At 39.1% G+C, this 17,331-nt stretch overlaps 1 protein-coding gene across 1 annotated transcript in view; it reads left to right on the top strand.

Moving 5' to 3' along the window:
* Positions 1-17,331, top strand: part of LOC134803659 (uncharacterized) — a 64,924-nt gene that overhangs the window by 17,510 nt on the left and 30,083 nt on the right. The window contains exon 4 of the mRNA XM_063776447.1: positions 14,824-14,923. Within this exon, the coding sequence (XP_063632517.1) occupies positions 14,824-14,923 (100 nt within the window). The remainder of the gene's footprint in view (positions 1-14,823; positions 14,924-17,331) is intronic.

Raw genomic sequence — 17,331 nt, 5'->3', positions numbered from 1 at the left:
AATCCGCGTAGGGCCGAAGGCCCGAAGCGTCCGGGAGGTTAGTGTCCAAACATAGAACAATAGAGTGTCTGAAGGCCGAAGGCCCGAAGCGTCCGGAAGGTTAGTGCTCAAACAACGAACAATGGTACAGTACAAGTATCTTCATTGCGAAGGCCGGTCTCCGCGTAGGGCCAAAGGCCCGAAGCGTCCGGAAGGTTAGTATTCAAACAGAGAACAATTGTACAAGCGTCTTTATTGCGAAGGTCGAAGACCGAGCTGCGCGTAGGGCCGATGCCCCGAAGCGTCCGGGAGATTATTACTCAAACACAGAACTAAAGTATTAGTGTCTAAATGCGAAGACCGAAGGCCGAGCTCCGCGTAGGGCTGAAGGCCAGAAGCGTCCGGAAGGTTAGTAATCAAACATAAAACAATGGTACGTGTGTTAATTGCGAAGGCCGAAGGCCGAGTTCTGCGTAGTGCCGAAGGCCCGAAGCGTCCGGAACGTTAGTGCTCCAACATAGAACAATGGTACGTGTCTTCATTTCGAAGGCCGAAAGCCGAGCTCCGAGGGCCGAAGACCCGAAGCGTCCGGAAGGTTAGTGTGCCAACACAGAACATTAGTACATGTGTCTTGATGCGAAGGCCAAAGGCCGATCTCCACGTAGGGCCGAAGGCCCGAAGCGTCCGGGAGCTTAATGCTCAAACACAGAACAATAGTACAAGTGTCTCAATGCGAAAGCCGAAAGCCGAGCTCCGCGTAAGGTCGAAGGCCCGAAGGTCCGGAAGGTTAGTGTTTAAACACAGAACTTATGTTTCTTCGGCACCCTCATACTAAAATTATTACTTGGAACTTCGCAAATTTTCCAAGTTACGGGTTAGTGTGGGCAGGCCACCTTGCATCATCACGACTGAGGAGTTGGAGGTTGGAGGTCATTTTTAAATGCAAATACCCCGGCCCAATACTTCGTCAAATCCTACTTTGAAATCAGAACTTTATCAATTACGGTCGTTAAGACAGGCAGTAACCTTGCAGCATCAGAACTGATGAGTTGGAGGTCATTATGCAACGTAAACGTCACTACCTAAAACTTACAGCACTACTTTAAAATTTACATAATCAAATTACCAACCGGTCAATTATGGTAGGCATTTACCTTGCGTCAATACGACAGAGGAGTTCAAGGTAAATATTAAATGCAAATGCCACTGCCCAATTGGTAGTGCCTTTAAACCAATATTTATGCGGAAATAAAAAAACGCGGAGCAATATGTATGGGAGCCCTCAATACACCACGAGGGAATATAATGGACTGTATATTAGGGAAATTAAAAATAAGAAAGTACTTGTTTGACGCCTAGATTTAAAGAATTAGGAGAAATGCCTGCGCACATACCTGGTGGTCTCGTTGTATGGTTCACTAGCTGGCCAGCACTTCTTAAACTTTCCCCAACCTTCAGCGTCAATACACGAATGTCACTTTCACTCTGTTCAACAGCTTTTACAAGTTTACATCACATTTTGATTAATTTCGATTTAAAGGATGCGTAGAATAGAATAGAATAGAATAGAATAGAATAAAACTTTATTTTATATAATTTAAGTTACAGAATTATGGCCCGCCAAGTGCAAGCAGTATTATTTTACATATATATGTCTTAGGTATCAAAAAGATCTAATGTAAAGTAAATGGGGCTCAGTTCAGACATGAACTGGCTCACGCTAAAGCTATGTATACATTTAAATGACAGGGATACGAGGTGGGACCGTTCGCTTGGAGAGTGGTTTTCCTCTTTCGTGTCTACACACATAGTCAATTTCACCAGTACGCAGACCAGTTTAGGTCTGCATCGATTCGGGAACTGAACTCGCCAATATGGCGCCTTATACAGTTGCCGTCAAGCGAGACAGCAATACGGCTTTGTGCGCGTTGGCAAGGGATAGGTAACTTGGAAGGGTTAAGAGCGTTTTCACAAGTACCTACATTTAAAATATTAAGCAAAAAGTACCGTAAAACGGGGTCAACAGAAATCGCGGGGTGAATAGAGAAATTTTGAACTTTTTCTTTCAAGTTGTTATATTTAAAAACGTACATCTCTAAAATTAGATTTTTTAGAATGCGTATAAAGTAGACTATTTATTCTCTACATTGATACCAAAAGAACTTAATCAAACTGCCTAAAAGTTAGATTTTTTTACCCGACTACGGCAACGCAAAAGGAGGGTTATGATTTTGACCGGTATGTTTGTGGGTATGTATGTATGTATGTATGTATGTATGTATGTATGTATGTATGTATGTATGTTCATCTGTTCCCTCATAACTTCTAAAGTACTCATTGAAATTTGACAAACGACATGTCATTCGAATCGTCTTAATCGTCCGCTGGTTATAGGCTATATGACGTCACAAAAAAATGAACACGGCGCCCTCTAGAGGTCATAAAGTCACGAACCAAAAAAATAAAAATAAGTAATGATGACGTGTTGCATATCAGTTGAAAGAGCTCAATTAGCACATTTCAAATATATACATATTGTTAGCTTTTACACCCGGCTTTGCTTGCATGCACCCGATAAAACATTAATTTATCTGGTAGGTAAGGGGTCATCCATTAATTACGTCACACGTTTAGGGGAGGGAGGGGTCAAGAAAATGTGACATGTTGTGACATGGGGGAGGGGGGAGTCACAAACATTGTGACGTCACTTTAACTTAATCAGTAACCGAAATTAATTTTTTTTTTTTATTCGCTGTACAGTTAAATAATGAGTTTATGGAAGTAATTTTCGTTCCTAATTGGTTTTGTGTTATAAAATTACTAATATTTCTTTTACCAAAAATATTTTTTCATTAAAAAGAATAATGCCGAGTTACTATTACTGATTTCGTTGCAAACAAAATTGCCTAAAATGTGACGTCACACCAGGTGGGGAGGGATTTGCAAAATGTGACCAAGTGTGACAAGGAGGGGGGGAGGGGTAAAAAAACCTAGAAATTCGTGTGACGTAATTAATGGATGATCCCTAATTCGAACTACGAATCTACAATCGCTCTGGATTCTATCTATCCGCGTGTCACGCGACTATGGCGATACAAGTAGGATTTTTCAAAAGAAATTTGTTTGGCCGCTATATACATGGTGTTTTTTAAAATGACCTGCAATATTTTATAACGTGAATAGGTATAGAAGTCCAGATCAGCAAATTTTTTTACGAGATCGGGTTTGGTCCCGTGGTAAAAGTTGCTTAGTAATCTTAGTATATTCACCTCGTTAAAATTCGCAGTCGTCAAGCGAAGCATACTGAAACGTACCTATGTGACGCACCGGACTCGGTCCAAAAGGCGACACTAAAAGGGCCAGGCGTAGCCCGATGTACGTGGCGCGTTGTGCGCGGTCCAAAGCCGGGCGCCTTCGGCACCCTCATACTAAAAGAGTCGGGCGTAGCCCAACGTACGAGGCCTGATGTACGCGTTCCAAAGCCGGGCGCCTTCGGCGCCCTCATACTAAACGAGTCGGGCGTAGCCCGACGTACGAGGCACGATGTACGCCTTCCAAAGCCGGGCGCCGAAGGCGCCCTCATACTAAAAGAGTCGGGCGTAGCCCGACGTTCGAGGCTCGCTGTACGCGTTCCAAAGCCGGGCGCCTTCGGCGCCCTCATACTAAAAGAGTCGGCCGTAGCCCGACGTACGAAGCACAATGTACGCGTTCCAAAGCCGGGCGCCTTCGGCGCCCTCATACTAAAAGAGTCGGGCGTAGCCCGACGTACGAAGCACGATGTACGCGTTCCAAAGCCAGGTGCCTTCGGCGCCCTCATACTAAAAGAGTCGGGCGTAGCCCGACGTACGAAGCACGATGTACGCGTTCCAAAGCCGGGCGCCTTCGGCGCCCTCATACTAAAAGAGTCGGGCGTAGCCCGACGTACGAGGCTCGCTGTACGCGTTCCAAAGCCGGGCGCCTTCGGCGCACTCATACTTAAAGAATCGGGCATAGCCCGACGTACGAAGCACGATGTACGCGTTCCAAAGCCGGGCGCCTTCGGCGCCCTCATACTAAAAGAGTCGGGTGTAGCCCGACGTACGAGGCTCGCTGTACGCGTTCTAAAGCCAGGCGCCGAAGGTGACTTCAAATATTATTGTAAGTAACGAAATCCTGACCCCAAAATTAATTAAATAAAAAATAAGTTCAAAAACTAAAACCCGACTACTGCAAATCGCACTAAGGAAAATTATAAGAATTATCATTTTTTTATATATTTACAGATATTCAAAGGATCGCCGTGGACGTATGCCACGATTATAAACTTTAAGGAAAAGTGGCATACGACCACGGCTATCCTCTGAATCTCTGTAAATATATAAAAAAATGATAACTCTTATAATTTTCCTATATGATAATTTCAGATAAGAATTCTATCTTGTTTCATACTTTTTAGAGCGCGATTTGCAGTAGTCGGGTTTTAGTTTTTGAACTTATTTTTTATTGACTCTAAAGTAAGGTCTCGCCGAGGTAAGAAATGAAGCCTGTCGGAACTTTGTTCTAGCGGTAAATGTTTTGACATACAAAAGTAAAAGTTAGCTAACCTGGTAATATATAGTATCTGTAGTACCTAAATAATAAATAATATCACTAATTTTCTCTATAATAAAAAAGCTTTTTTTTGCAAAAAACCAATAACAAGCAAATTTACGTGATAAAGGGGTCAGTGGACACGCATATGGGGTGAACAGTTACGCCATAGGGGGTGATTAGATACAACAAAGGGGTGTAAAGACACGCCTTGGGGGTTAAAAGACATGAGAAAATAATTTTGTGTCAATTAGCTGTTTAACAGATATATATACCATTTGCCAATAGAGTATCCACATAATAATGACCAAATTCGATGCCTATGACAGCTAAAACTTAATATTTCTATTCACCCCTTTCTTGTGTCTATCGACCCCGTTTTAAGGATATGGAGAAAACAGGTAGTTTTCTTTGATTTTCTCTGAATTGGGTAGGTAAAAATTTATTTCACAAATGCAAAATTGAAGAACTAACCAAGACTCAAAAAATGATATCAAAATTATTAGTTTTATCATTTGGATTATTGGCGAAAATCGTCCTTGAAGTTGAAAATCGTGTCTTTTCACCCCGTTTTACGGTACCTTAAATAAAAATATCAAATTTAAAACTCAACACCAATACTTTAATTTAAATCCTACTTTGAAATCAGAACTTTATCTATCCTGGGGTTTGAGGCAGGCACCCTGCAGCATCAGAACTGACGAGTTGGAAGGTCAATATGAAACGTAAATGCCTCTACCTAAAACTTAGCGCACTACTTTAAAATTGACAAATTCACCAACCGGTCGGTTATGGCAGGCAGTAATCTTGCATCATCACGACTGAGGAGTACGAGGTCAGTATTAAGTCACTAAGGATTTGTTTCACAGCAACAATAGATAGATAGATAGATAGATAGATAGATAGATAGATAGATAGATAGATAGATAGATAGATAGATAGATAGATAGATAGATAGATAGATAGATAGATAGATAGATAGATAGATAGATAGATAGATAGATAGATAGATAGATAGATAGATAGATAGATAGATAGATAGATAGATAGATAGATAGATAGATAGATAGATAGATAGATAGATAGATAGATAGATAGATAGATAGATAGATAGATAGATAGATAGATAGATAGATAGATAGATAGATAGATAGATAGATAGATAGATAGATAGATAGATAGATAGATAGATAGATAGATAGATAGATAGATAGATAGATAGATAGATAGATAGATAGATAGATAGATAGATAGATAGATAGATAGATAGATAGATAGATAGATAGATAGATAGATAGATAGATAGATAGATAGATAGATAGATAGATAGATAGATAGATAGATAGATAGATAGATAGATAGATAGATAGATAGATAGATAGATAGATAGATAGATAGATAGATAGATAGATAGATAGATAGATAGATAGATAGATAGATAGATAGATAGATAGATAGATAGATAGATAGATAGATAGATAGATAGATAGATAGATAGATAGATAGATAGATAGATAGATAGATAGATAGATAGATAGATAGATAGATAGATAGATAGATAGATAGATAGATAGATAGATAGATAGATAGATAGATAGATAGATAGATAGATAGATAGATAGATAGATAGATAGATAGATAGATAGATAGATAGATAGATAGATAGATAGATAGATAGATAGATAGATAGATAGATAGATAGATAGATAGATAGATAGATAGATAGATAGATAGATAGATAGATAGATAGATAGATAGATAGATAGATAGATAGATAGATAGATAGATAGATAGATAGATAGATAGATAGATAGATAGATAGATAGATAGATAGATAGATAGATAGATAGATAGATAGATAGATAGATAGATAGATAGATAGATAGATAGATAGATAGATAGATAGATAGATAGATAGATAGATAGATAGATAGATAGATAGATAGATAGATAGATAGATAGATAGATAGATAGATAGATAGATAGATAGATAGATAGATAGATAGATAGATAGATAGATAGATAGATAGATAGATAGATAGATAGATAGATAGATAGATAGATAGATAGATAGATAGATAGATAGATAGATAGATAGATAGATAGATAGATAGATAGATAGATAGATAGATAGATAGATAGATAGATAGATAGATAGATAGATAGATAGATAGATAGATAGATAGATAGATAGATAGATAGATAGATAGATAGATAGATAGATAGATAGATAGATAGATAGATAGATAGATAGATAGATAGATAGATAGATAGATAGATAGATAGATAGATAGATAGATAGATAGATAGATAGATAGATAGATAGATAGATAGATAGATAGATAGATAGATAGATAGATAGATAGATAGATAGATAGATAGATAGATAGATAGATAGATAGATAGATAGATAGATAGATAGATAGATAGATAGATAGATAGATAGATAGATAGATAGATAGATAGATAGATAGATAGATAGATAGATAGATAGATAGATAGATAGATAGATAGATAGATAGATAGATAGATAGATAGATAGATAGATAGATAGATAGATAGATAGATAGATAGATAGATAGATAGATAGATAGATAGATAGATAGATAGATAGATAGATAGATAGATAGATAGATAGATAGATAGATAGATAGATAGATAGATAGATAGATAGATAGATAGATAGATAGATAGATAGATAGATAGATAGATAGATAGATAGATAGATAGATAGATAGATAGATAGATAGATAGATAGATAGATAGATAGATAGATAGATAGATAGATAGATAGATAGATAGATAGATAGATAGATAGATAGATAGATAGATAGATAGATAGATAGATAGATAGATAGATAGATAGATAGATAGATAGATAGATAGATAGATAGATAGATAGATAGATAGATAGATAGATAGATAGATAGATAGACACACACACATGGTAATTACAAAGAGAGATTTATCAACGCTTTATGATGTACCTTATGTTTATGTAGTATTTGTGTAAGTGTTGTGTTAGTGTGATTTAGTATGTGTAATTGTGTATATATGCGAGTCGCGGCAATATCTTTTAAATTGTGTGATCTGGTTTTTTTTACGTGAAAGTAACATAGTGACATATATATAAGTACATTTAAAGAAATATCAAAAAATGAATGAATGAAGACAAGGGAGTTTCAGCCTTTTTCTTTTTGTTCTTTTAAAAGGTGTAGACGATAGTTGTTTTTGAAACTAAGTTTATTTCGTAAGCGACGGATCGGTGGAGGAATATTGTTCCAGCATTTACTAGCACGGTACCGAAAACTCCCCCTAAAAGCAGCGGAGCTGTGCCTGGGAACCAGTAAAACGACCGCTCGTGACATTCTAGGTCGGTGGTGGGTATTAGAGAGCCATGCGAGTTTTTTAAAGAGATAAGAGGGCTGTTTCGTTTAGATAGTGTCAAATAGCAGGCATGCAAACATAAGTTCTTGTCGAGCGGCCATTTTTAACGTATCCGAGTTATTTAGGTATGGTGTGATGTGTGTCCTAGGAGGTATTTTGAAACAATATCTCGCGCAAGCATTTTGTACTCTTTGAATGAGACGCTGTGAACGAGCCAGAAGGCATGGGCCATATGCAGTGAGACAATAATTCAATTTGGATAAAACCAAGGATTCACAGAGTCTCAATCGAAGGTTGACACTGAGAAAGTTTCGGATGTTATATAAAAGTTTTAAGCGATATAAACAGTTGCGAGCGGTTTCTACCACGTGATTTTCAAACCGCAGATTAGTATCAAACAAAAGTCCTAGATTTCTTGCTTCATCGACACGAGCTACCCTTACATCATTAACCAGTATAATTGGATCTTTATTAATAATAGCATTTGCCTGTTTTTGAGACCCGAGCACCATGTATTTCGACTTTGTTGGATTTAATACGAGACAATTTGTAGAGGACCATCCTGATAATCGTTTTAAGTCATCATTTACCTTTTCTACTGCCGAAGCGATATCACTGGGGTGGAAAGACAAAAATATTTGTAAATCATCAGCATATAGCTGGTATTTACAATGCTTTATACAATTTATAATGTCACTGCTATATAGGATAAACAAAAGGGGACCTAGAATGGATCCCTGAGGGACTCCTCTATTTACCGGACATGGATTGGACGCCGAACAAGAACCATCTCCACCCGTCAATTTAACGATTTGCTTACGGTCTTTGAAGTAACTTTCGAACCAGCGTACTGAATGATCATCAAAACCATAATAGCGTAATTTAGAAAGCAGAAGCGAAATGTTGATACAATCAAATGCCCTCGAAAAATCTAATAACACCATTATCGTACCCTTTCCCATATCCTGCGCCGCCAGGACCTCATCAATGACATCAAGGAGGGCTGTGGAGGTACCTCGTTTCTTCCTAAAGCCTGATTGGTTTTCGGGTAAAATATTATTAGATTCTAAATATTTTGACACTTGATCATACACTACCTTTTCTATTATTTTCGATAGATAAGGTAAGATACTAATAGGGCGCAAATCTTTTAGGTCCCTTGGGTCGTTTACTTTTGGTATTGGGCGAACTATGGCTGTCTTCCAGACTAAAGGTACTTCGGCTGTTAGTATGGAAGTGTTTATCAAGTCCGTTATTGTTGGTAAAGTCAGTGGAAGTGTCATTAATATCATGTCGAATGTAATCTCATCATACCCCATAGCGTTAGATTTGGTATTAAGTAACAATTTTGTTACGAACGTGTCGTCGACAGTACTGAGACTAAAAGTGAAAGAGCCATATCGTAGGGTATCAAAGTACGTTAAAGTGACAGCATCAACCACGTCACTGCCTGGAACCTTTATAAAATGATTATTTATAACTGTGGGATCGTTGAATATATGTGGCAAGCTCGATTTATTCTTAATATTAGGAATTCTTAATAATTCTTAATATTAGCATAGCATAGTTAAATTAGCAGGTCTGTACGACTCTCGGGTAAGATAAGCAGTCATTCTGCAGGATCGGGATTTGATGATCCAAGGTTAAAAATATTATAAAAAGTCATTGTCACGGGAACTTGATACGCATGCCATTTTTTTCAACGAGATCAGTTAAGTAGAAGTAGTCGAAAAATCGATTGCAAGATTTGAAGCACATATAGGTATGTACTAGGGATGTTGCGGATATTCTCATCCGCATCCGCATCCGCGGAACATCCGCATGATTTTCAACATCCGCATCTGCATCCGCATCCGCATAAAATCGATGCGGAGCATCCGCATGATGCGGATGTCGACCAAGTCGGTAACAGGAACGTATTAGCAGCGGCGCCGGCGGCGTAAGTGCTAGGTAATTTCTTCATTATATATAACGAAATCGTCTAGATCCCGAAAAGTCGGTCAAGTTACTGTTTATTAAATAAAACGCACCTATGTATATTCTTGCTCAAATACTAAACGTTTCGTTTTATTTTAAAAATAAAAAATGTTAAAAATGTAATATTTGACGTTTTTTAAGTACCAAATCTTGACATCCGCATCCGCATCCGCATCCGCGGATGTGAGACTTTAAATATCCGCATCCGCATCCGCATCCGCGGATGTCAAAAAATCTGCATCCGCAACATCCCTAATATGTACAAAGAAGATACGGGGTCAAGCTAAATAAAACCGTTTAAAAATACTTCATTTTAACTCTTGTTGGTCATTTCGTCTTTGTTACACGTTTAGTCATAATATGACCTCTCACATACCTGTTAATATTTAATTGGTCGAAGGTACTAACGCCACTTTTGAGACATGGTTCAGTACGTTAGTTGTGTTTAGGCAGAAAAAATGGAAGTAGGCTGTATCAGGGACACAGCCGCTATGGTCGACGCGAAACGTGGTGTGGACAGCTAATGAGAAGGCCGAAGGCCAACCTCCGCGTAGGGACGAAAGCCCGATGCGACCAAGATGTCAGTGCTTAAACACAGAACAATAGTACAAGTGTCTAAATGCGAAGGCCGAAGGCCGAGCTCCGCGTAGGGCCGAAGGCCCGAAGCTTCCACGATGTTAGTGCTTTAACACAGAACAATAGTACAAGTGTCTAAATGCGAAGGCCGAAGGCCGAGCTCCGCGTAGGGCCGAAGGCCCGAAGCGTCCAGGATGTTAGTGCTTAAACACATAACAATAGTATAAGTGTCTAAATGCGAAGGCCGATGCCGAGCTCCGCGTAGGGCCGAAGGCCCGAAGCGTCCAGAATGTCAGTGCTTTAGCACAAAGCAATAGTACAAGTGTCTAACTGCGAAGGCCGAAGGCCGAGCTCCGCGTAGGGCCGAAGGCCCGAAGCATCCAGGATGTTAGTGCTTTAACTCAGAACAATAGTACAAGTGTCTAAATGCGAAGGCCGAAGGCCGAACTCCGCGTAGGGCTGAAGGCCGAAGCATCCAGAATGTCAGGGTTTTAGCACAGAGAAATAGTACAAGTATCTAATTGCGATGGCCGAAGGCCGAGCTCCGCGTAGGGCCGAAGGCCCGAAGCGTCCTGGATGTTAGTGCTTAAACACAACAATAGTATAAATGTCTAAATGCGAAGGCCGAAGGCCGAGCTTCGCGTAGGGCCGAAGGCCCGAAGCGTCCAGAATGTCAGTGCTTTAGCACAGAGCAATAGTACAAGTGTCTAATTGCGAAGGCCGAAGGCCGAGCTCCGCGTAGGGCCGAAGGCCCGAAGCGTCCAGGATGTTAGTGCTTTAGCACAGAGCAATATTACAAGTGTCTAAATGCGAAGGCCGAAGGCCGAGCTTCGCGTAGGGCCGAAGGCCCGAAGCGTCCAGGCTATCAGTTTTGTGTTTAACCACTGACATCCTGGATGCTTCGGGCCTTCAGCCCTACGCGGAGCTCGGCCTTCGGCCTTCGCATTTAGTTAGACTCTTGAATACCGAAGTCGCGCATCTCGCGAATGCTTGGTGTATTATAATAATTTTGAGTAATTATCTTAAATTTTATCAGTAGGTATAAATTATTTGGAGTCATAATGATTCACGTATCTAAATGAACTTGATTACAGCATTTGATGGGTAATTTTAAAATAATTATTACAGCGTCACACCTAATTTAATTATATGATCAATTCGTTTTGGAGTAATGAATGTAACGATTACCTAGGTACTATTTTTTTGTAAATAACACACCAAAATTGCGAGAATAGATATTTTATACGGGTAATACACGTTTTATAGCAAACTCGTTCGTGTCTTTCCTGTAGCCATCGCAAATTTAAGGGAATCTAAAAGCATTTTTTACAGGCGGAATATTTATTTTCAGTACTTGAGACTCAAATGAGAAAAAACGGGATATACGAGTATATTATGTACCAGAGTCGTTACCTTTTATAGTATAGTCCACAGAAGTGACCTTTTCTAAAATATGTTTTACCAATAGGTACATCAGAAAGTACCCAACTTAAGATAGTTATTAGCAATAGGAACTTCTGTAAAAACTGTCACATTTTTATTTTTTAGCAGCTTATTATAATTCCGCGTGCTTTATTTTACTCATATTCCATTAAAATAAAATAAGATCTATTAAATGACACCAATTTTACCGAAATCGGTTAATGGGCTGAGGCATTACTAAATGAACACGGAAAATACGGGTCATTTTAGCTCGGAATACGTCGTGTCTAGCGCAGAATCAGCGCCATCTATGCCAGCGGCATGTGCTGTTCCGAGTAATGGTTACTTTCTTCTATATATCTGTATCAAAACTATGTTTATAGGTATTATAGTTTCGGAGATATAAGCCGCCGCTCCATAACACTTTTTCGTTACATCGGTTTTTGATCCGAGCACCTCTACGGGTTTTTAATGGCTACAAATATAATGACCACCAAAAAATACTTTGGTACCCTAAATAAAAAAATCATGCTTACCAAAAAAAAAAATACTGAACACCAAAAAAATAAGGCCTAAAAATACAAAACTACCACCATTTTAATTACGACTGCACTTCAAATTGTATTCAAATACCAAATATATTGAATGATCACCAAAAATCATTAATGATATCAGATTCTTTTTTTTATCTCTATGTAACTTAGTAATACATAATATGTATGTTCAATTATAAAGATAAGTGTGTAATACAATAAGTGTACCTACTAATTTTATGATACTGACTGATACTGACAACATATATGTACCTAATTAACAGTATAAGTGCCTTGGCTTGAGCTGTAAACTTATACATAGTGTTTGAATAAAGAATAAAGAATAAAGAATAAAGAATGATCACCAAATCTTGAAGACCAAATTAATGCGATATTTTCACCTAAATAAACCACTATGATTACCAAAAAATTTATACATATTACCAAATAAAGTAAACTGATGCCAAAATTACTAGCCCCTCCCGCTCAACCCCCCGTACCCCGCACCGCATACCTACCTTACCTAATCTACTTTTCTAGTAGCATTTCGTTATGCTACTAGAAAAGTAAGTCAAACTGCTATCAGTTAAGTGGGTTAGGTTAGCACTGCGACCCTTACAGAAACGAAATGGTACTAGAAAAGTAGGTTAGGTTAGGTTTGAACTGCGACCTTTACAGAAACGAAATGCTACTATAAAAGTGGGTTAGGTTAGGTTAGAACTGCGATCCTCACAGAACCGAAATGCTACTAAAAAGTGGGCTAGGTTAAGTTTCAACTGCTACCCATACAGATACGAAATGCTACTAGAAAAGTGGGTTAGGTTAGGTTTGAACTGCGACCCATACAGAAACGAAATGCTATCAGAAAAGTGGGTTAGGTTAGGTTTGAACTGCGACCCTTACAGAAACCAAATGTTACTAGAAAAATGGGTTAGGTTAGGTTTGAACTGCGACCCTTACAGAAAAGAAATGCTACTAGAAAAGTGGGTTAGGTTAGGTTTGAACTGCGACCCTTACAGAAAAGAACTGCTACTACAAAAGTGGGATAGGTTAGGTTTGAACTGCGACCCTTACAGAAAAGAAATGCTACTAGAAAAGTGGGTTAGGTTAAGTTTGAACTGCGACCCTTGCAGAAAAGAAATGCTACTAGAAAAGTGGGTTAGGTTAGGTTTGAACTGCGACCCTTACAAAAAAGAAATGCTACTAGAAAAGTGGGTCAGGTTAGGTTTGAACTGCGACCCTTACAGAAAAAAAATGCTACTAGAGAAGTGGGTTAGGTTAGGTTTGAAATGCGACCCATACAGAAACGAAATACTACTAGAATAGTGGGTTAGGTTAGGTTTGAACTGCAAACCTTGCAGAAAAGAAATGCTACTAGAAAAATGGGTTACGTTAGGTTTGAACTGCGACCCTTGCAGAAAAGAAATGCTACTAGAAAAGTGGATTAGGTTAGGTTAGGTTTGAACTGCGACCCTTACAGAAACGAAATGCTACTAGAAAAGTGGTTTAGGTTAGGTTAGAACTGCGACTGTTACAGAAATAAAATGCTACTAGAAAAGGGTGACGAAGTGGACTAATTAATTTAATAGGATAACGGTAATTATATTAAATATTTGCACATTTTTAATTAAAATGTGGTTACAATTTTGGTGGTCATTTACTATTTTTGGGTTTACAATGATTATTTTGGAGTCATTTGCTTTAATATGATATCAGGATTTAAAAATTTGGTTATAATTTTACATTAAAATGGAGTTCTAATTTTGGTGGTCATTTACTATTTTTGGGTTTACAATGATTATTTTGGTGTCATTTTTTTTAATAGGATAGCAAGATAAAAAAATTTGGTTATCATTTCACATTAAAATGGGGTTTCAAATTTGGTAATCATTTAGTATTTTTGGGTTAATAATGATTAGGTTGGTGTCATTTCCTTTAAAAGGATAGTAAAGTGTAATAAAATTGATAATCATTTCACATTAAAATGGTGTTATAATTTTGGTGATCATTCATTATTTTAGGGTGGTAAAATAGACTTTTTTGGTATTAAATTTTACTAAATCTGGTGATCAGTTAAATAGCAGCCGTTTTTAATTGGTTTTTAAAGACGTTCACCTATGTTTCACGTCAAAATAAGTAAAGGGCGCCGCAAATAAATAAAACGTCATTTAGAAGGACTTTATTATGGTGGTTGATAGAATTGTCTCGATAAGTTGTCGATTGCCTGTGGAAAGAAAATTACAGTCAGCGATAAAAGCTTATACCAAACAATTCAATTATGGCCAAAATATTTTTCATATCATATCATATTTTATTTAATGTTAATTTTAAATACCTCCGAGAGTCGCAAGAAGTGTGAAATATCTGTTTATTTTTACAGCCGAAGATATATAGAAAATACGCAGCCGACCGCGGCCGTCCACCACCAGACTAACCCGCCCACGAGATATGTACCACTGTTGCCGACGCGCGCAGCACTGGTAATACTCCTCGTCTTAAACAGTATACGCAGCTGACCGCGGCCGTCCACCACCAGACTAACCCGCCCACGAGATATGTACCACTGTTGCAGACGCGCGAAACACTGGTAATACTCCTCGTCTTAAACAGTATACGTAGCCGACCGCGGCGTTCCACCACCAGACTAACCCGCCCACGAGATATGTACCACTGTTGCAGACGCGCGAAACACTGGTAATACTCCTCGTCTTAAACAGTATAAGCAGCCGACCGCGGCCGTCCACCACCAGACTAACCCGCCTGTAGCCGACGATTGCAGCCACGGGTGGAGAGGAGCAGAAATAAGAACAACTAGGGATACTTTTTGAGGCAAGTGCACATGGACATGCGTGTGTCGCTCGGTGGCGTATAGGGAACTGACGTTGATTGGCCGATAGCCGATGCTCGTTGCACACATATACATGCTCTCGCGCACACTTTATTAACACATAGAAAACAACAGTGGTAAGCAAGGTAAGTACCTACATATGATTTTATAATATTAAACTAAAATGTATATTAATTACTAAGTTTTATGTTTCAGGTTATTTATTTCAGGTCCAGTATATTGCGTCGTCTACATTCTCGGCCCCATTGTCCGTCAAGGACAATCATCATCAGCTGTGGGGAGCAACGCTAAACGCGCCACTGGTCTGGTAAGCATTCCGGATTGTGTTTTTATATCGACGATTCGAATGCGCCCGTCGGCGCCAGCGTGAACTTCATGGACCCGTCCTTTGGGCCAGACATTTATAGGCATCGCTGGGTCTACGATTACCACGACATCGCCCTTTTTCAGCTGTTTGCCCTCTTGGCACCATTTTTGTCGTGGTAGAAGATTTGGTAGTACCTCGCGCATCCAACGCCGCCAGAATCCATCGGAAACGGGCGTTGATGATGAGCGAGTCGCGCCGCCGGTAAGTCTTCCATGCGTGGGTTACTAGGTCTTGCTTTTTTTATTCGGCAATACAAACATCGTGCGGCAACTGTACGTACTGTAGGGCGTAAGTTGACAATCCAATATTTTTGACGAATATCGTTGACTACAGTTTCATTATTACCGTGCGCAGCCATCACGTGATAACGCTTGATTATCAATCTCGTTATATAATCACGCCCGTCAAGTATAACGGGACGTTTCAGGTCGTAATCAATATACGAAGCAGCGTCGATCCTCCCGCCGACGCGTAGCAATCCGTGTTCATCTAATATTGGCGTTAATTTGCGCAATCGGCTGCTTGGTTCGATTGCCTTATTATTTTTCAGTGCATAAATCTCTTCTGGAAACGATTTTATCTGTGAGTAACGCAATAATTCAGTTTCAGCGCGTTGCATCGTGTCGGCATCAATCTGCGCGTTACCAGGTCTTCGGCACCTCGTAATAAACAACAAAACATTTGCCATACATCTCCATAGCCTGGTCCACGAAGAGAATTTATTCAAATCAGGAACAACAGGTAAGTCTTCATCCTTTATTTCATATAGCATGTTTACTTGCAACAGCTGATCTTTGTTTATCTTTTGTTTTGCAGCGTCATACTTCCGCCACGTGTCCCGCGGCGAGTACAGGAATGCAGGGCCACGGAGCCAGTCGCAGTCGTTATTCAACTCGTAAGTATTTAATTTAGTCGCTTTGTCAGCTATATTCAAGTCGGTAGGTACATAATTCCATTCACAGGATTGAGATAATTCATCAATTTCGCCAAGTCTGTTAGCGACAAAAACTTTATAGTTGCGCGTATCGTTTTTTATTTGATGCAAAACGATTAAAGAATCGGTCCAGAAGTACCGTGTGCAGGCGCTCAACCTGTGTTCGCGCGCTATTGTGTCAGCGAGTCTGCAGGCGATAACAGCTGATTCCATCTCAAGTTTAGGTATAGTTATATATTTCTTCACAGGTGACGAACGACATTTACTCGCGATGAATGAAACTTGTACTGCATTGATGCTACATATTTTGCGCCAATAAGCGACGGCAGCGTATGCAGTAGGAGCAGCATCGCAAAAAATGTGAAGTTCGAGTTCTATGGTCGTCTCATTCTGGCGCAAGGTGTGGCGGCGAGCGTTATCAGTTTATCGCGCTCGCTCATAACCTGTTCGCCGTGAAAATAAAATCTTGGAATGCGCAAATCTTTCAAAGATTGTAATTCCGTTATCCAGTTGCGAAATACTGTATATTCATTCGTAGGAATCTCATCATCCCATTTAGTATCCGTTCTCCAGATATTTCGTAGCATTATTTTTGCTTTGACAGTAAATGGTGCAAGGAAGCCAAAAATGTCAAATATTGACATATAGATGCGCAGGAGTTCCCGCTTCGTGGGTTTTCGTTGCAAGTTAATTATCTCCGTCGGAATGCGTTTAAGTGATAAATCAAAGCCGAATGTGT

The sequence above is a fragment of the Cydia splendana genome, chromosome 27 (genome assembly GCF_910591565.1).
Source record: "Cydia splendana chromosome 27, ilCydSple1.2, whole genome shotgun sequence".
NCBI classification, from domain to species: Eukaryota; Metazoa; Arthropoda; class Insecta; order Lepidoptera; family Tortricidae; genus Cydia; species Cydia splendana.
The sequence above is the reverse complement of the archived record's forward strand: the minus strand, read 5'-3'. Positions and strand labels throughout refer to the sequence as shown.